At 38.2% G+C, this 21,880-nt stretch overlaps 1 protein-coding gene across 1 annotated transcript in view; it reads left to right on the forward strand.

The window, feature by feature from the left end:
* The window catches only part of LOC122883180 (formin-like protein 13), a 31,861-nt gene extending 11,423 nt beyond the window's left edge, over positions 1-20,438 (forward strand). The window contains exons 9-17 of the mRNA XM_044211524.1: positions 805-916; positions 3,554-3,644; positions 7,202-7,288; positions 10,836-10,988; positions 13,154-13,283; positions 13,413-13,445; positions 13,827-13,924; positions 14,282-14,365; positions 20,076-20,438. Coding sequence (XP_044067459.1) covers positions 805-916; positions 3,554-3,644; positions 7,202-7,288; positions 10,836-10,988; positions 13,154-13,283; positions 13,413-13,445; positions 13,827-13,924; positions 14,282-14,365; positions 20,076-20,177 — 890 coding nt within the window. The 3' untranslated portion in view covers positions 20,178-20,438. The remainder of the gene's footprint in view (positions 1-804; positions 917-3,553; positions 3,645-7,201; positions 7,289-10,835; positions 10,989-13,153; positions 13,284-13,412; positions 13,446-13,826; positions 13,925-14,281; positions 14,366-20,075) is intronic.
* The last annotated feature ends 1,442 nt before the right edge of the window (positions 20,439-21,880 follow it).

Consider the following 21,880-nt stretch of genomic DNA (forward strand, 5'->3'; position numbering starts at 1 on the left):
ACTATTTCTTGGCTGGGCTTGGCTGTCGTTTACACATTTTGTTTTTTAACGAATTAAACAAATGAGATATAACGTGTTAGTTATTGAGCTTTAGCAGTGCTAATAGGTAGATTTTATTACCTTCGGACAGAGACAGGCTAGCTGTTTTTCCGTTTCCAGTCTTTATGCTAAGCTAACTGGCTGCTGGCTGTAGCTTCATATTTAATAGACAGGGGTATCAATCTTCTTATCTAACTCTCAACAAGACAACTTATTTCACAAAATATCAAAGTATTCCTTACTTTGAAATTAAGCATTTGAAATTAAGCGGAAAGAAACGTTTGCTGTACCATAACTGGCAGTGCAGAGACACAAAGCTCGACTTGAGGAAAAGTTTTGACCACAGGTTAGTTGACAACCTCACAACTTAACAAAAGACAGTTGGATGGGACACTTTCACATCAGTACTTGAGTGTTTCACTGGCTCAAGCATCTCAACTGTACTTTGGAAAATTCACCATGTATTTTACATACATGTCTAAAATACCTGAAGCAGGCTCCTAATGAATGCTTCTCACAGCTCCTGAATTATGCAGAGACATTTTCTGTAAAACAAAAAAAAATCACATCAGCTTTGACTTGATAGAATGCAAATTTGTGCATTTCCCTTAGGCATTTGGGAGAAAGTAATTAAGCAAAGGACCCTTTGTCTTCAGAATGCTTTTTGAGTCATGTCATCGCAGGATAAGAAGACTATCTGTCAAGAGGAAAGCCTTCATGTACTATTGAGTGTGTTGACTTTTTTCCAATCTATTGTTCTTCTAGACATTTTCCTCAAAAGTTTTCCAGTGCAACCGGGAGAGCTGAAGGACAAACTGTTCGTCGTTAATGAGGAAGATGGAGGCCTGTCTGATGAGCACATCACCTCTCTGAGGAGGTATGACTTTGTGCCAAAAAACGCTGATTTGTATTCATTCCTTATAGTGTCTGAGAGGTGAATGACTTTTTGTGCATGAGAGTCCATGGGCGGTTGATGCGTGTTTTCATTGGCAGAGACAAAACCTTTGGAAACTAGCAGCTTAGCAAATCATCAACAAGGGATGTGAATGCATGATTACAGTCAGGACAATGAGAAACAGGGGAAACCACTGCCAGTTCATGTGAGAAAGACACACAGATTTGCACAGCAGTCATTCACAGTGTTCTAATACTAAAGAGCAGATGCCAGAACCTTTTATCAAAGCAGCTTACTAATAAAAGTTTTATCTTGGGTTATTTGTGGAGATGGAAACCATTGACATGCCCTCAGGAATATAAGACTGAAAGCGAGTAAAATGCTTCCTGATTCTTACCTGCAGTTTACTCAGTGGCTTTGGATGCTGACCCCTTGGAAGGTGAGCGTGATCTAATGTACTGTGTGGAGGATTTTATTTATTCTATGAAAACACAATATATATTTTAATGCGCCGTGGCGTAGGCCTGAGGAATACAATCTTGAAAGAACCACTCCCAACAGGTGCTGCAATATTAATGGCCAGTGCTACTCCAGTGGCACCATGAAAAAGTGAATGCCTTTCGGTTTGAGGTCAGAACGCATGGAAATGACAGAAGGTCCAATTTAGGACGAGCGAGGTTCAAATTCAGTGCAAGCCAGTAAATGGCTGTTCCCATCAGCGTCTCGCTGCTTTATAGAAGCTGACGAGGACCATCAGCGCTACTTGGCTTTTAATCACTTGCCTTTCTCCAGGCCACTGGAAATCAGTGTAATGGCATCAGTCCAAGGGAGGGGGCTAAAGAACATGTGATGACATAAAGAGGCAAAGGTCAAAATGGGAAAGTATGTATGATAGAAAAAGAAAAACATCCCCAATTGTGACATACATTCTTTAAATGAATCTATAGGTCTATAGATAGGTATGTATGGTTTTTGTTGTTGTTTTTTTCTGTTGGATAAACAAGGAGTGATAGGAGATGAAGGATGAGGAACAGAACCGCATAGTTTAAATGTATTCATTAGCCTATATTTATCCATGATCTTTACTTTTCAGCATAACATGACATAACATGCAAATAAATAAACTTTATGATTTAGATAAATAGAAAATGACCTTAATTTTTGATTACCCCTTAAAATGTGATGCTGATGTTTTCCGGGGGCCCAAGGAACACTGGTTATAATACTATCATAAGTCAATTCAATTCAATTCAGTTCAATTTAATGTATATAATGCCATTCATAATTCATAACAGAAGTTATCTCATTGCACTTTTCCTATAGAGTAGGTCTACACCGTACTCTTTATAATATTATTTACAGAGACCCAACATATACATCAATACACCAGAATATACATCAATCTGAATATATCAAAGTTACTCAAATAGAAGCCATGGAGGTACTTATACATCAGAAACACTAAAAATACTAAAAATGTACAGCCTATTGAATGCATTCAAGCAGCAGAAATCCATACAAACTCCATATACAGTAGACTGTTTGAGGAGGCCATGCATTTCCAACATGCACTCTTTCCTCTTAGCAATAAAATATTCACTATGGCACCTACATACATCAGCTCTGGAAGGAAAGTTTCTACTTTTGTGATTGTTGCCAAACTTTCCTCTATTCTTTCTGTTGAGGGTTTGTTTTGTTTTTTTCGCATTTGCATTTCACACACAGTGGGTGTCATGACAAGCTCTGTTCATCTGGTTATCACCTTCCAGCATGCCTGGCAGTCATCTGACCCATATATGGTTGACTAAAGGCTGCAGGAGGGGTAACAGATGAACAGCAGGATCCGCCCACCGTGCCTGTCAGGAATATTTGACACCAGACATAAGGAATTTTATGTGTAAGAAACAGGGTGGCATCGCCTTTGGAAACCTCATGTACTTCTGGAGGCATATCGCATTTGGGATTATTCTTTGTGTTTACTCTTAACCATGTGAAAATGGTGTCCCTGTTTCTAGTCTTATGTGCAGCCTTAAAGCAGCTATAATCAGTATTTTTATAATGAAAATATATCAAATATCATGTTGGCACTGTTGTTTCTCCAATGGCCAAATTTAAACCTCTGTTGATAGATCTAGTGTACCTGCTTGTAGATTTCTCCAAGAATTCAGACAAAATGGAAGGAGCAAGACAGTTAAAGCACCAGAAAACTTGGCTTCTATAACATTTAATATGAGTAATAAGTCTGTAGATATTATTTATTAAAAATGTAACCCTCAAAAAACAACCCAAGGACCAAAAAATCCAACAACTGTTATTATATTTTGATTCAAATGTTGCTTAATCCTGATTGGTGCTCAGAAGAATGCGACATCACCTTTTTGTAACTGAGCCCCGCCTACTTCAAACAAGTGAGAAAAGAATTGAAGAAAAAAAAAGAAATAGGAATCTCTCATGTAATAACCAAAACTGTTCTAAATTTGGCAAAAAATAGTGTTTTCCCATCACTCATAGTAAGAAGGTAATTGAGAAAATACATTTTTAGGGCCTTTAAGTATTTTAAAAACTAGTATGGCATCTAACAAGAACAGTGATATTGCTATGTTTGTTTTTATGTTCAAGGTATGTCCCCACCATGGATGATGTAGAAATGTACAAATCCCACAAGGGACCTGTGACAGAACTGCATATTGTGGACCAGTACATGATGGAGGTACAGTTTTTAGCTCCCCATATTAACGAGTATTATGATTGCAATTCTTTGATTTGAATTGTGACACCATGACCCTAGCAGAATCTAAGACCCTGTTTACACCTGGCATTGACATGCGTAAATAGCACTACAGGTAAGAGGAAAAATATTTATTTTTGATTTTGGGGTGAAGTGTCCCTTTAATGCCAGGTATAAACAGGGCCTAATGCAGCTCCTGCTCATGTAACGTTTTCTTTAGGAGGGCTCGTCAAGTCTTACCTGCCTCCTCATTCACACGCAGTGGGTGTCACGACAAGCTCCGTTCATCTGGTTATCACCTTCCAGCATGCCTGGCAGTCATCTGACCCGTGTATGGTCGACTAAAGGCTGCAGGAGGGGTAACAGATGAACAGCAGGATCAGCCCACCGTGCCTGTCAGGAATATTTGACACCAGACATTAGGGATTATATATGTAAGAAACAGGGTGGCATCGCCTATGGAAACCTCATGTACTTTTGGAGGCACATGCTTTCTGTGGTAGACTGAAGCTACTAAATATGCTACTAAATAGAGAACACAATCAGTCCTCTTTATTGCTGCCAACTAAAGCAGGTATTCAAATATTGCACTTAATAGAAACTGTAATGACACCATTGAAACTCCTAAGATTAGAGGTGATTGCTCACACGTTTGCAGGTTTTTTAGAAATCTAATGTTCTACAATTTTAAGTCATTCAACACATTCTCCCCCTAAAACCCATTAAATTATTAAAGAAAATGAAAGGGCTGACACATTCTTTATAAATCATCACAGTTTCACAATTTTTAGCATCATTATTACTTGGAGCCAAATGTGTCTTCCACGTGATGCATAGCAAATTCAACCTCAGCTGTCTTCTGTACTTCAGTATCTATTCCCTCATATTACCAACTTGTGTGGTCTGCTAGTGCTTTGCAGTAGTGCCTTTTAGCCACTCTAGTGGTGTAGCTCTAGGGATGGCAATGTCAGTCTGTCGGTCGGTCTGTCAGTCGGTCTCTCGGTCAGTCTGATGGTCGGTCTGTCGGTCGGTGTGTCGGTCGGTCTGATGGTCGGCCTGTTGGTCGGTCTGTCAGTTGGTGTGTCGGTCGGTCTGTCGGTCTGATGGTCGGTCTGTTGATCTGTCGGTCGGTCGGATGGTCGGTCTGTCAGTCGGTCTGTCTGTTGGTCAACCAACTTTTGTTTAAACTGAAATATCTCAACAAATATCAGATGGATCGCCATGAAATTTTCTACAGACATTAATAGTCTCCAGAGAATGAATCATGCTGACTTTAGTGACCATGAGGTTGAATTTTGTAGTCTGTAGTGAAATGTGTTAACAACTACTGGATGGATTGACATTAAATTTGGTATACACTTTCAGGTCCCCCTCAGGATGAAATGCAATATCTTTGGAGATCATGACTTTTCATCTAGTGCCATCATCAGGTCAACATTTAAATTTGTCCAATACTTTGGTTTATGACTACCAGCCTCAGCTGTATAATATGTTTATTGCTAATTAGCAAATGTTAGCACGCTGACACACTAAACTAAAATGGTGAACATGGTAAACATTATACATGCTAAACATCAGCATGTTTGCATTGTCATTGTGAGCAAGTTAGCATGCTTCCATTAGCGTTTAGCTCAAAGCACCACTGTGCCAATGTACAGCCTCACCTTGCTGGCATGGCTGAAGAATCTAAAGTCTTGTTTTCCATTAGACAGTGGAAAATGGTATGGTTATCTGTCTAACAGTTCTGAATAATCACTTTCCTCTCAGGATGTCTGTGGAGGACACAAGAGTGTCATCTGAGAACAAATTTTCTACCATTAAAGAGAACTATCAATATATTAGTGAACACCGGCCTTTTCCTTAAGATGAAACAAGTCCATGCTGTGCAGGCTATCATTCTGTTGCACTATTCTGTATACGAGGTCTTTGTATGTTCTTAAATCATGCCTGTTATGCTTTAACTGGGAACTTAGGTCCCAGTTTGGGTTCAGGAGGCAGACACCATCTCCACATTTAAGAGTAGGCTAAAGACTTTCCTCTTTGATTAAGCTTATAATTAGGGCTGGCTTGGGTGAGTCCTGAACCATCCCTTAGTTATGCTGCTATAGGCCTGGACTGAAGGGAGACTTCCCATGACGCACCTCTTTCCTCTCTCCCTCTCCATCTGTATGCATTTTTATCCCATTACTGCATGTTACTTACTCAACATCTTCTCTCTCCCGTAGTTCTGTGCTTTCTTGTTTCTCTCCTCTCTCCTTCTGTCGCTTTCAGCAGGTATTTCTGCCTCTGGAGCTGCGGGGTCTGGGTCTGTGGTTGTGGGCCGCCTGCTGCCCCCGTGTTCCTGCTTGACAACTGCTACTACAGTTGTTGTTATTGGCTCTGTTACTGATGCTGACATTATTCTTCCTATAGCTGTCATTCCGATTATTACTAATGTATTAATATTAACACTATAATTACTATTCTACTATATATTTAAAAAAAAAAAAAAATTCTACATGGTCTTTGCATTGTGCCTCCCTAACCCTATCCTCCCCCCCCCCCAAAACCTAACATAGCAGCGGCGGATGGCCGCCCACCATTGAGTCTGGTTCTGCCTGAGGTTTCTGCCTGTTAAAAGGAAGTTTTTTTTCTTGCCACTTTCGCCAAATGCTTGCTCATGGTGGGATTTGTTGGGTCTCTGTAATTAATATTATAAAGAGTACGGTCTAGACCTGCTCTATAGGAAAAGCGCAATGAGATAACTTCTGTTATTAATTGGCGCTATATAAATAAAATTGAATTGAATTGAATTAAATCCTGTGCTGTACCAAAGCAGAAGTCCTACAAAAGACTATTCCTTTTTATATGAGAGTTACCTGAGAACGTGATTACTTTAAACTCAGTGGCTAATATGTGAACACAATTTTAGCCCATGAGGAGTTAAATTATAACAGTGTTATTTCAGCATGGAATCAGTGTGATCTGCTAACCTTCCATTAGAAATTTAAAATGTGTCAGAAAATGTGACAAGACGAAGAGCACGGTGCTCGAGAGTGTGGAGGATGACACATTTTGGGACATTTATGTTAGAAATAGCCATATTATTACATGGTCTTAAATTTCAAACACTAATCCTAATATCTTTCCTTAACCAGCCGTCAGATCAAGTGCCCTTTGGCTTTTGGGAGACGGTACCTGAGCATGAGCGAGACTGACAATGTCGAGTGATTTATTAGAGGTTAGCACTGACTCAAAGGTCGACTACGCAGCTCAGCCAATCGTTTCAAGGTGTCAAGCTTTCAGTTTCTCTATTAAATCAGCCTGTCGACAGGCCCGCAGCACTCTTTTGCCTGAGGTAATCTCGCCACCTAACTTAAGTCTATGAGAACACGCTGCAGCCATCCAGTGACTGTATCTGACTGCAGCATCTCCCTGCAGCACTGCTTTTTAGATAATTCTGAATAATCACATGGAAATAGGTTGTGTGATGATATGATAATTGCTCTCTCTTCTGTATACACACAGCTTATTACGCTGACATCTTTTCCCTGCTACAGATGTGCAACATCCCCTGCCTGAGCACACAACTGGACCTGCTGCTGACTCTGAGAGAGCTCCCGATTAGCATGAACGACCTGCAACCTGTGAGTTTACTCAAGCACCTACAGAGTCAAATCAAAGGTCGAATCAGATGTTTTAAAGTCTGTCCAATTCCTACAAGCTGCAAAAGGCTAAAACCACAGCCTCCACAGCACGCGGCGAAACACATGCAAATTTATTCTGTAATGCAAATGCTAATTTTCAGATACATTGTGGCTTTAGACATAAATGAAAAGACCATCTGGGGACAAACTGACATTAATACATGAAAGCCTTTTCCCCTCCAGTTTGAGCTTTATGTTTGAAGTGGTGGGTGAAGTAGTTTCTATTCTATTTGCTGGATGGTTAAGAGTCTTGAAAACAGAAAGGCAAGAGAGGCACTTTAAGACACCTCTCTTCATTTGATGGAGAAGAAAAGATGGAACTTAATCAAATCAAGTTCCATTTTTCTGTAGGTGGTGTAAAATACAAAGTTTTCATCTTTATCAGAAACCCAATGGGGGGAACAGGGGAAAAATGTATAAATTTAACTTTGTTCAACAAACTTCTGGACTCTCTTCAAAGACAAGTGTTCTTAAATTGATACAGGTAAAATGAAATAAAAAATACACAATGTTATAATTTAAATATATATTATTATTTTTGCTTATTTTAGCATTAAAATGTATTTACATTTCTTAACCCTTACATATACAACCTAATGTTTAAGGCTTGTGCAGTGTGAGTATCTAGACATTTCAGGTTCATCATTAGTCAGACTAACCGTTAACACTCTTATAGAGGATTGCTGTTTATTGGCATAGGGGACTGCAGGGTGTGAAGATATTGCAGTCAGACAAGAATACCTCCCAGCGCTTGGTCGTTTTTTTGTTTTTTATGTGATTCTCTCAAGCTTCTGTTTCTTTCAGCATCAGTGCTTCAGTCTAATCTCTTGTCTGCTGAATGTCTGAGAATGAAGAGAAACAATGGATAAGAATGATGACACTGTAATCCATTGACTGTGACAGCAATTTTTCTTTGTCTAAAACACAGAGACAAACATATCGTGTGCTGGCAAGATGATTCGACAAGAAAGATTAGCAATTTCATTAAGTTTCAATTTACTCCTGGCTTCTTCTTTCTGATGTTGTTTCTCTTTCTACTCTGTTGTAACTTAGATTTATTAAAAAAAGGTAATTTTTTGATCAAACTTTGGGATTTACGTGCAGATACTCTGTGACAAGAAGTATGCTGCTTTCTAATCTACAGTCCACATGATAGTGTGTCACTGTCTTACAATACAATGTGTTCAAACATGGAGAGGTTAGGGTCCTCTCTGAATAACCTAAATCCTTCAATTGTCTGACATGCCAGACTTCTTAAAGCCAGAACATTAAGGAGGATTTACTTGCCACCTGATAGACGGGGCTTGAGGAGAGAAAATGGAGTCACCACCTGGGGGTTTCTCACCTACAATGTGCTTGTTGGTGCTAAGTTTCACTGCCAGTGACAATGACAGGTTTTACTCTGCATTGTGGACCTGGCTCCTTCTTTAAACTGTTTGATGTGCTCTGTGTGAAGCCTTTTCCAAATATAAATAAGAGAGGCACAGACACAGAACCAAAGCCAGTGATGCAGCAGACAGGGAGCACTCTGGGCAGGGAAGCAGCCCCTGAAGCTGTGATGTACTGAATGGTAAAACCAAATGTACCTTTTTCAGCAGTTTTGTTAATTGCACCTCCTTTTGGATCGCTCAAAAGTGGGTGTGGATGGGAATACGGAGCGATATGGAGCCGTAGTGAGATACTGGGCTGTAGACCCGTTGGCCTCCATTTGGGACTTTCTCATCCACTCTGTTTTCCCATACGAAAGCTTAGGGAAGTGGCTGTGCACTGGTCTTTAACGGAGATGGGGACGTTAAACAGACATGCATTTGCCAAACCAACCAGTTAGATTTCATCCTTGAAGTCTTTTCTTAAAACTGAAAAGCACTGTCTGGAAACACATCTGATAAAGCATAAATCTCACCTGTGTTGGGGGCAGTAATGAGCCCATTACGCAAGGCGAAGAAAACACAGCACTAGAAAACTTACTTGGACGAGCCACACAAAGGTGGCATTTATGCTTAATTATAAGTGTTTTCAAAAAATATTTGTTTGATTTTACAAGAGAAAAGACTTCAAGGATGAAGATTAACCTTTTAGTTTTGCAAATGCAAATGCTGATAAAGAGCAGCACACAGCCGCTTCCCCGAGCTTTTCTATGGAAACCATCCGGGACCGCCGCCCATGCTGTGGATGAGAAAGTCCTTCCACCCACACCTCCCTCACCCACAGTGTTAGATCAGAAGGTGGAAGACAAGGGAGAAATTAATAAATTAGCGCACCATGCTCTTTTGGAAATGTAAACAAAGCTTCTGCCAACTGAAATTTCAAACACATCTCCTCCTCCTATGATATTGCTCTGCTAGCTAAGACCATGCATGCCTATGATACACAAGCTAATGAGCAAGTTTTAAACAATGAGAGGGGTTAGCTAGTTGCCCCAAATCACATTTGACTGGATAAATGTATGTACACGCTGTCAAGTTCAAGATGAGTCATTTAAAATATTTTAACATTTTACAGGATGAGAAAAGTTAGGCATTTTGATATAAAAACACCCGAATTTATTTTTTTTTACTTATATTTGTCATATACCAAGAGATAACTGAATAATCACATAGGGACACAGGATTAGAACTTGGAAAATGTATTTTCAATTTCATTGTTTCTTTAAAGTAACATGGAGCATACAACATCATGCTTACGATTTGTTCTATAATAATTGCACTTATTTTTGTCAAATTTAACTTTGATACCAAATCAGATGGCACAGTAAAAGCAGGTTACATGACATCATGGGCTGATGTATTTCAATTATGTTTTATACAAACTACAGTAGTTTTTTCCATGATGGTACAGATGGTCCTGTGCAAAGCCAGAAGATATAATGTAGCTGGATATCTGTTTTCGCTTCTGTGTAATCGAGGCTGTCCCACTGGTAGGTTTTGGTAAAGTTATTCTTAAAACAGGAGCATATGGTGGGAGTGTTGTTGCTAGCTGGCATGGACCTTATTTGGAAAAGCTAAGTCTTTGTCAAGGACTACAATTCCCAAAGCATCAACTCCTTTTTCCTCCAACACACCATTGGCAAAACCTAAAATCCCACTTTCATTTCTTTTCAGTTTTTCAGTATGATTCTATTCATATTCAACAGGATCTGTTCAGAACTTGTTAAACAGGGAAACTGCGATATTCTAGAGGGATATTTGTACTTGACACAATTGCATACCAAATAATAATCTTGCTAAACAACAAGGCCCTGATTATTCATTTTATGAGGTCAAATGAGGTGTTGTGAGATTGATGTTTATCTTTATAATGTAAAATACTAAAGCCTTGAGATATTTTTGTCTACACTTTGTCAGCACAGAGAGCCCCAAAACAAGCTTCAGCCTTATTCCACTTAAATTTCACAGTTGTTGTGTGGGGAAATGACTGCGAGAGCTTGTATGCAGTTGGATTATAGAACAAAATGACTTTGCTCTGTGCCCCTGTGTTTGTCTTCCAGCTGATTAACCAGACGATCAGAATGTGCATGCAGCTGAACAACTGCAGGTCATTTGTTTCCGTGCTGGAGTACCTCCTCGCCATTGGCAATTACCTCAACGAGAACACCAAAAAGGAAAAGGCCAAGGGATTCCGCCTCTCCTCCTTAACTAAAGTACGACTCCACCACTGTTGCCTGACCTTTGATTGAGTTGCAGCTCTAGGCTAATAAGACTACTCATTGATATACACAGCAGGGCTTCTCTGCATCGTCAACTTTCTCTCTTGTCCTTCCTGTTGCGGCTGCTCAGGTTCACTCAGGTCTATGACACAGTCCTTCTAACAAATGTGTGATTATGTCACTACCTGGTTTCATAGGAGAAACTTTGCACAAAGTGTGGCCACTTGTGGCTGAATCTCTTAGAAGTGAACCATCATTAACTGCAGTCAGTCAGTGGATCTTTAATGTTCAAATGACAAATTCCTATTTATGTCTGAACCTGGTTTATTTAAAGGAATAGTTTGACCTTTTGGGAAATATGCTTATTCAGTTTCTTGCCAAGAGGTAAGTGAGAAGATTGATACCGCCCTTTCAATTATCCGGTAATTATGAAGCTGGGAGAAGCCAGGAGACGGTTAGCTTAGCTTAGCATAAAGGCTGGAGACAGGGGGACGTGGCTAGCCTGGCTCTGTCCGAAGGTAATGAAGGAAGGAAGTTACTATTCCTGCCAAGAAATAGTCCATAACCCACGTAAAACCACAACATGTTGTTTTCACACCTCGGTTTTTGTACGGAATAAACAAACAAGACATAAAATGTTAATTAGTGAGCTTTAGAAGTGCTGGTAGGTTGATTTTGTTACCTTTGGACAGAGCCAGGCTAACTGTTTCCCCCTGTTTCCAGTCTTTGTGCTAATATAAGCTAATCGTCTGCTGGCTGTAGCTTCATATTTACAGGACAGATATGAGATAACTTCTGTTATGAATTGCTGCTATATAAATAAAATTTAATTGAACTGAATTGACAATGAGAGTGGTTTCAATCCTCTCATCTAACTCTTGGCAAGCGTATTTCCCAAAATGTTCGAACTCTTTCTTACAAGGTTTAGTAGTTATTGGATGTGTAGTTTTAAGTGTTGTCTGGGGTTTATGAGAGTATTTTATGCCTTTCTCTGAATTTAGTTTGAACCATTCTTGTGTGTGCAAGTCTCTCTACTGGGAAGGTTTAAGGGGCAGTGCTCTTGGCACAGAAGTAAAATGTCCTCTGCTCCATTTAATGAAGCCGAGGCCTCGTGTTCCCTCAGAGATGTTTCTAGGTCTAATTGAGAATAGTAAACTGTTGCTGCTTGAGACAGACTCTCATCAAATGAATAGCTGACTGCTTCCAAGAAAAATGCAGCGAGGTTATCTCAGATCTTTTTTTTTTTTAACTTGTGAGCGTCAGTACTTGGTGCATGTCTTGTATACGTAGTCCTCAGAAGCTGGCCTGGGCCTTAAATTGGTAAACAAAATAACCTAGAAAAAGACTGAGTGCCTATCACAGGATTAGAGAGGCCCCTCTTGTATTTGAATTATGTGACACCATCAAGTCTAACATGGCTTGCATTTTAGAGTCATCATTGCCATTTTATGCAAATATATGAAAGCAGTCACAGTTACTGCTGTTACTGCTGCTACTACTACTAACTATTCACACTACTCTCCCTCTCCATTGTCTCTCTGTTGGGCTGATTTATATATTTTGTTATATATTATACTATATTTATAATTTACTATACTATACTCATACTATACTATATGATATTTGATATTCTATGTTATATTGCTGTACTATACTATATATTGTGTTATACTTACATATATATATATTATTACTACATTTCACCTTATAGTGTATCTTATATTCCATACCTTATTATGTTAATATGTTATACTGTTATATTACATTATATACTATATAATATTTCTATTATATTTCTATATTAACACAGACAAACACTAAGTATCAGTACTTATATTATATATTAGTCTGGTGTACACTGTTTACATATGATGTGATCTTATGAGTCATAATAAAAATAGATTTTATAAATTACAAAAACACTACACATACACGGAATTTACAAAAATGTATTAGCACTCAAATTGCAAGGTATTAGCAAGGTTATTTCAAATAGAAAATCCAAGGTAAGGCATTGTTGCAGCAGCACACACAGGTGTAGACATCACAGTGCACATCTGTCTTGCTTCCTTTATTGTGTCCTTGTGCTGTGTGGCAGGGGACTAAAGGTTAGTAAACACCGTGCCCTTTTTTCACTCTTGTGTTTTCTCCATCCACAGCTCTCCCAGCTCCGTGGGAAAGACAAGAAATTCACCTTGCTCCATGCCCTTGTGGAGCAGATCATGTTGCATGAACCGTGCTTGGCCACATTTACCCAGGAGTTAGCAGAATTTGAAACTGTCCTGGGAGGTATTTGCTAATCAAGATTTGATCAAAGCTGAAAAAAAAACATTTGTGTGGTTCTTTTCAATTGAGATCTGTTGAGTGAAACGTGTATTTTCTGTGTGTGCCACTGTTTCTTTGCTCTCTTTTGGATAGCTTCCATCAAAGGCCTGACTGCAGAAGTAGATGGTGAGTAGATCACATTTTACTAGACTGTTGTTCTCAAATTTGCTGAGATCGCTGTAATACTGACCCAACTTTTTTGTGCCAACGCAAGTTCCTTGTGAGGAAGTGTGACAGTAACATTTACTAGATCTTCCTGTAATTGTAGTTTCAGTATACTTTGTTGAAACACCATGATCTCATTGTCTAGGGAACATATGGGCACAATCCAATATATTGTCTATATGATGACTTTCAAACAGTTGCCACAAGCACAAATACAGCACTACACAGGATGACACAGGAGACCACATCTGATTTAAAGCAGCTGTTTGCTTCAGTGGTCAAATATGATGGATGTAACCAAGGTGTGTGTGTGTGTGTGTGTGTGTGTGTGTGTTGCTTCAGTCCTGAAGAATGAACTGCAGAAAGTCATTCAGTATAGAAAGACTTCCAAGAAGAGAAATGCTGGAGTTCATGACACAAACTTCTCCAAAGACCTGAAGGTAGAAAATCTTGTGTTTGCTAGTTCTTTACACATTTATTCAAAGGTACAATGTGTTAAACAAACACAGTATTGATTACATTAATTGTTTCTCGCACAAATGAATTGTTCACTGTCTGCTTTGTTTCCATCAGCTAGTGGTCTTCTTCACTTCTTTAAATGGCACATTCCTACCTTTTATGAAGCATTATTGCCACTAGGGATGTAAATGAATACAAATACATACATACATACAAATATGGATATGTACAAATAATGTGCTCTGAAAAGATACGAGCAGCATCCAAATTTTTGCAGTAATATTTTTCAAAACGAACAAACTCACCAGGAGTTCCTTGTGCTTTTCTCCTAACCCCAGATGGCAATTGAGAAATACAACACGGATCTCTCTGCACTGACGAAGACATGTGAGGAGATGAAGAAACTCTACTCTGTCATACTGGTAATCCATGAGTTATTATTTCAATATCTCTTTTGTACAGCCTCGGAGATGGATTGTCCTCTGTTCCAGTAGTGTCTAGATGGCCCTCTTCAATTATTTGTCATCTTATCTCTCCACCCTAAACTGGGAGGAGAGTACATATATTTCAGAGAAAGAAGTCCCCAAGGTTACTTCTTTTTCACTAGGTGTTCTTTAGGGCTTACACGAGGATATAATGCATGTGATATACAATGTATAGCTGTGGCCGCCACATCTTTTAACAGCAAGCACCACTGATTTGCAGCCTTGAAAAATGCTATACTTACTTCTTTCGATAATTTGTTCAGGATAAGTGAACAATTGCCGCTGTCTCGTGTAGCCAGAAAGTGTGAGAGACAAGTTCATCCCGACCTTTAATATGTGATGTCACATCGATGAATATGGTACAAAAGATTAAAAATGAGAAGCTGTAAGAGCACCCCTGGTGGGTTTCTGATGTGGTTTTTAAAAAAGCAATGCATTAGCCCACAAGGACACATACCACAAAGTTCTTTGATTAATTGCTTTTTGGAAAAGTAGTTCATACTGTTATTTCCCCCCCCCCATTTAGTGACCTCTCATTTTAAATATATTATTCACGTGACAATGCATCCATACACACTTGCACTATTTATGATCTCTCTTGATGTTGACAGGACTCTCTGAGACCAAAAATGATGACGTTCTTTAATGAGTTGCTCTGAGAACTGTACTTGCCTTTAAGCATTTGTCTCAACATCAGATCTCTAAAGAAAATTCCTCTGTCACACATATCATCAGATTTAGTGGAGGTACTGGTACCAGTGTATTCTTTTATCACATTGTCTATAAAGGAAGACATTTTCTTTGCTCACTAACCTGGTTAGATTAGGTTTATAGAGCTCAAGTCTTCTTTTGACAACTTAACAGGTGCTATGTCTTTTTTTTATAGTGTCCCCACCAAAAACAATCAATACAAGAGTAGTGCCTATTTTCTCATCTTTCCCATATCTCTATGGACAATCCATCATCATAGAGAGTCCACTTACCTTTCCTGCTACGTTTGAGCACTGAGATATTATAGCATGAGCTGAGAGCTTTAGGCCTGGTAGGGAACTGTGTTATATTAGGGCCACAATTAGATTCCTGTGCACTGCAAACCTTTTCTGCAACTGGCACATGAGTAAGAAAAGCCCCGTTTTCAGTGTAGGGCAGCTAGCCTGGGCCTCCCCAGGAAATCCCTTCCCCTGACAAAGATGGAGTTTGGCACGTAATGGAGGTAAATCCATAACTTCGTCATTTTTACACTTTGATTTTTGTACAGATGAAACAAACAAGATATAACATGTTAACTGGTGATTTTTAGAAGGCTAGCTGTTTCCTCTAATTTCCATCAGTTATATTAAGCTAAGCTAATTGGCTTTTGGCTGTAGCTTCGTATGTGGTACATAAACGTGAGAGTGGTATTGATCTTCTCATCTAACTCTTGGCAAGAAAGCAATTAGGGGTAAGATGGGAGAAGATGCCCACTCACATGTAACTGTAACTTTCTAATTCTTCTTTGTTGGTTTTTAAGGATCTGTGTATTTTGACAAAGACAGACACAGAAAAACGTATTGGTAATCCAATGAGGAGATTCATGTGTGGAACCATTCATTAGTTTGAAGCAACATTTAAAATTGATCTGATAATTATAAAAATGTGACAAATGTGGAGCAAGACGCGTTCTAGTGTTTTTTGGGCAAAATGCACCTGCAGTCATCTCCCTTCATTCCTATTTTTTTTTTCTGTGTCTGATATTTGCTGCTGTGTTAAAATGAATAAAAGACACAAATATCATGATCTCTGACATTAAGACATTTTATCATATTTCCATGAATGGACAGGAAATCTTGTCATACTCTGATAGTGCTACTAGCTTGTTTGTTACTTTACAGAAAAATGCTAACTACTAACTACATTTAACATTTGGATAAAAAAAGATTAGTGAAGAATAAACTATGAGTTAGTCATTTAAAATGTAAAAATGGTGACAGAACTGCAGAATTGTTCAACTTTTTTATCAGTGTAAATGAGAAATCAGTAACATACAAATGCTCTTGATGAGATAGTATTCGTAATGTAAATTATATAATTTTAGATATATCGAAAATCAAATGTACTCCTGGGGAGTAAGATCTTTTACCTTTTTTAGTATAGCTTATCTTTGGTACAACAACTACATTAAATACTTTACTCCCAACACATTACCCAAAACTGAGTTGGTTTATGCACAATCATACTGTACATATTGAAACCACATTAAAACACCTTGTAAAAAGTTTCTTATGGACGGCATATTTTCCCATCTATGCGTATTTCCTAAAATGTCAAACTATTCCTTTAAAGTGAAACATCCTTATAAGATAAATCCTTAATATTTCAGCATTATTCCCTATTCTTCATAAATCACTCCTCCAAGTATTATTAAAAATAGTCTGGTGGTGTAGTGGCTGTGGCCTTTTAAAGTTTAACAATTTGACCTTTAACTGTAGTGTCCCCTTCGGGCCAGGAGTTGTTTTTAATCATCAGGCATCATATCTGCATGTTTAAATCAAAGTTGGACCAGTGGAATCTCGACATATTTGATGTATATTTCAGAAGATTTTTATTACCTTTAATAATTAAGTTTGAAATACACTTTTTTTTTTTTTATTGTAGCATCCCTATCAGTCCATTCTGTTTCTTCTTCAGTGCCATTAAGCCTCACTCCTCCAAGTTTAGTCCAGTGTTATTTGAAGAAGGACACAGCCCTGATCTCACTGTGTGGGTACCCTGTTCTAATATTGTGTGTGAAACCTCCTGCATATACAATAAACCCCTTCAGGAGCATAGGAGAAAATGATTGAGACTGACTGTGCTGTGGTGTTGTGCAAGGGAGCAGCAGGTTGGGGAAAAGGCGTCATATTTAGTCACATCTTGTCACAGGGGAGGAGAATTGAGAATGATGCCCTTAAATAGCCAACATGCAAATTTATTAAACATAGAAGAAGCTCATGAACTTTTTGAGGGGTTGATTTTGGAGAGGTCTTTTTTTGTAGCTGTTATTCTGGAGGCATGATTTCAAATAGAAGGAGACATTTTATGTAACATGCTTTGCTGTATATCCTCTCTAATTTAGATTTTCTAACCAAGTCTGATATGTTGCATGTCTTGTCATAGCATCAATACTAAAAGCTGACAGCTATGTCACATTACCAGTTTCTCTTTATATAATACATTTCTTTAACACACCATGTCAGCAAGACACGATATAACCAAATTGATTCCACCTTAGCGACCGCAGATAAGGTGCTTTTAATCTTGCTCCTTCAAGCGAACAGCTCAAACCTGCAGATGATACCAGATGCTTCTGTTGGGTGTAATGAACATTTCGCTATCTTGCCTTGTAACTTTATTTGTATCTACAAAGTTAACAGCAGATGTTTTTCGCTTTGCTAACACTTTATTTTAACCCTCCCTATTTAGCATTTATAAGCACTATATAGAAATGTAATAAATGGTGTTTATAACATGCTACAATGTAGTGTTTATTAATGTACAGTATTTGTCAACAGTTATAACTTCACTTATGAAGACATTTTATATTATTGTGGTTGTGTTTTACTATATTGTCATTCATTATCTGTTTATGCACCAGCCTCCACTTGTGCCCACAGGAGGAGTTATAGCTGTTGATAAATACATTAGTAAACACTTATATCTACTTACAACTACATTACAGTGTGTAATAAATAATTTATTAAATGTGTATACTGTATAGCGCTTATAAATGCTAAATAGGGTTAAAGGGGTTAAAGTGTAGTGTTACCTTTATATGGTTCATTATAGTAGTGTCATTATAATTGATACTTTCATAAAATAAAATACCTTCTGCAACTGACATTGGTGGTGTGGAGATGAAGGAGCTCCGAGATTTGTTTTATATTTTTTTATTTTTATATTTTTAGGTTGTACAGTTAAATTTGGTGGAAAAGGTTCTGCTTTTTGAAACAGCTCTTAACAAATCAAAGCAGGAACAAGGATTATGCTGGGAGAACAAATCCCCCCTTAATGAATATCTACATGAACATTAAATCTTAGTTAAATCTACAATACCAAAAATAGCACATAAGGAGGAAGTTGGGGTGGTAGAGGGAACTGCAGCAGAAAACAGATTTGGCATGAGCATATGAGCAGAGAAACAGTGAAAAGTGTCATGATATAATGGACTTGCTTTACACCTGCATGAATATGATTGGATGTGACTAGTCAGCTCATAGCTATATAGCTGTGAATGAACCAGTGACTGTGGAACATGGATTAATCAGCTAATACAAGCTCAACTTCAGTGCTCTGCCTGAAATAATGCTACGCTTCATTAGATCAGTCCCAATGTTAAACATTACCACCTTGCTGTTACCAAGCTAACTGTGGCAAATTGGGTGATGTTAAATAAGTGATTTGCCAGGGTCTCTTTCTATTGAGCTGAGTTTAAATTTCTCCATGCAGAGAGAACTTTGATTAGGCACCTTAACACTTTGAAAAACTGGAGTTGTTTGGCTCTGCCATTGACCAATGAAATGCCTCCAGAAAACCTCAATCTGCCCAAACCAAAAGTTGCTATTGTGGCCATGAATATTTAATCATAAAACAATAATTTGACATTTTGGGAACTACGCTTATTCCCTTTCTTGCTGAGAGTTAGATTAGAAGATTTATACTACTCTCACTAAATTTGAAGCTACAGCCATTAGCTGGTTAGCTTAGCATAAAGACGGGAAACAGAGTGAAATAGCTCGCTTAGCTCTGTCCAAAGGTAATAAAATCTGTCTACTAGCACCTCTAAAGCTCGCTAATTAACACATTTAATCTGCAGGAAAAAAAGTGTAAAGACAATAATTCAAATTGGTGGGTCATGTATTTCTTGGCTGGGAGCAGTGACCTCCTGGAGTTTCTGCAGGCAACTGCTCCTGGCTAAACTATTCCTTTAAAAAGTCTGTAATGAATCTTCCTATGATAAAAGGAAACTCATCCTAAGTAAAATGAAGTCCAGCTATGCTGAAGGCTGTTTAATATATTAGTGAGCATATCAAATGTGTGTGTGTGTGTGTGTGTGTGTGCGCACAACTAAACAGCTTAGTATGAGTGCTGTAAGATTTATAATGTTTTGTCAATAATCATATAAACAGACTATGGAAGTATAGCACCAAATGCCATTTTAAAATCTGTTAAACATAATGAGTAAAGAAAATGAGGAGAGCGTGATAGCAGCATAGCTTGAGCCGGACCTTCAACCTGCACAGTCAACAGCATGCAATAAGCCAATTAGTACACTTAGCCACTGTGACCCTTTCTGATAAAGTTTGATTTGAGAATTACTAACATTTTTTTTTGCCAGTGACCCTTAACCACCTAGGTTTAAGTATTCATTCAACAGTGCATGTCTACCTCATTGTATAAGTGCACTCAAGGAATGGATTGCATGCGGGAGATGTATATGAGGTAATTATATCAAAAGACCATTGTTAAGAAGAATATGCACAACCCAGGCACCAGGTCACTAATGAAAGTGAATGCAGTTGTTAATTGTAAAATAATTTTTACAAGCTCAAAGGTCTCAGAAAGTGTAATTGCTATCAGACTATTTTTTTTTTTATTTCCAAGCAACTAATCCTTTTTTTCTTTTGTCAAGGTTAAATACGGAGAACCGGCGGATCAAGACTCTCAGGAGCTCTTTGGGCTGATCTGTCAGTTCGTCCATGACTTCAAGAGGGCCCATGCTGAAATTATATGAGTTATACTGTTTAAAGTACATGTAGTATAAGTAACCACTGAGACTGCAGGGATGCTTATTTAACAAACCAAACAGATCGCATGGATGTATACTTTTAGTAGCTGTTTGTATTTTTCTCCTGTGTTGTTGTACAGATTCTTTATTTTATAATGAGCATTTGAATTGTATAGAGTATGAAGTGTATAGTGATGCCAATGCACCTGGATGACAATGTCCATGGAAATCAATTATGTAAATATAAAACTGATCTATGTCAGATTATTTCATGTCGGAGGTTGGTTTGATTTGGGTTGACTTCATGTTTACTGACATTTTGTTTCGAGATGAATCAGTAATGAAGGATTTGAAACCCCTCGGTTGGAAGCACTCGGATGCTGAAGTATGCTGCTAATACCCACAGCTCTGTGCTGGCAGAGGAACAGAATAGACAACACTTCAGAGGCCAGCTGAGGCTGGTGTGCTTTGGGTGTGTGATGATTTTGAACATGCAACCGTGCTGTGGTCGGAGGTCATTTCCTATCCCAGTGCTCCAGGAGGAGCTCCAAGGGCACCTCTGATTAAGGACCACATCTGCACTGTGGCAATGTCGTGATGAGAAACACAAAATTCCCCTTCAGAAGGTAGAAAGGTATTCTTAGCACTGGTTAGAACTGGTTTATGTGTTGTACAGGTTTTGTGTGTCTGACATTTTAATTAGTTGACAGCAGAAACACTATTTGTAGTTGGTACTGTGAACCATGGTGGTATAATGAACCAGACCCCACACTGAACAGGATAAGTCGCACATTTTCTTGTAAAAGGAGAAACCACGGATTTTAATTAAAACTTTGCATCTATAGAAACTGGTGATTCATTAGCAGGAAACATGCAGAACTATTTCATTAAATGTTTCCTTTACAGAGCTTTATCTTATTATTTTTTTAAATTTCCGATTTGTCAAAATTGTAGCTGGATTGATCATTAAGGCTTTTATCCCCCCCAGATGTAATGTCTTTGAAATTAAAAAGAGATAAGTGAACTAACTTTAAGCATGCACACAAAATCAACTGTAAAAGTCACTTCAAATTATACGGGTGTCCATTTTCTCTCTTACTTTGGAATTAGTTTCACTTTTAAAGAGACACAGATAAATAGTTATGCATTTATTGCCCCCTCGTTATACACCACATTTACTTCCATCTTTCAAATACTTTGTAATTATGAGGATCAAACCTCAGTTTGTTTAGGATCTGTTGTACTGTAACACTGCTTTTCACTTTTGGTTCTCCAGGTCATTACTGGCTGTTTTGAAATCTGTATAAAAAGGTAAGACATTCATTTTACTTTCTCCCCATTTAAAAGTTTATCAAATGTCAGGATGTTTTGATTCTGTTTGGTATGAATTTTCAAAGTTATGAGAACTTTTCTAACTCATTATATAAAGTCATTTTTTCCTCCACTCTGTAACTATTAATATAGAATTAAGGTGTATTTACATCGTCAGTGGTGTGAATTCCTGGTCTTTGAGCAAACACTTATGTACTCCTGTAGAGAAAGTTCATTAGCCAACAGCCGGGGCGGAAGCTGCTGGTGTGAAGGTGATATTATTCATTATTCCTACTGTGAGAACATTTGGCAACATATTTGCAGCAGAAAACAAAGCTTTATATTTGTAGTATCTGTATGAACTGGTGGAATTCCTTATACACTAGCCTTTACTGGTC

This window comes from Siniperca chuatsi, linkage group LG10, assembly GCF_020085105.1.
Source record: "Siniperca chuatsi isolate FFG_IHB_CAS linkage group LG10, ASM2008510v1, whole genome shotgun sequence".
In the NCBI taxonomy this organism is placed as follows: domain Eukaryota; kingdom Metazoa; phylum Chordata; class Actinopteri; order Centrarchiformes; family Sinipercidae; genus Siniperca; species Siniperca chuatsi.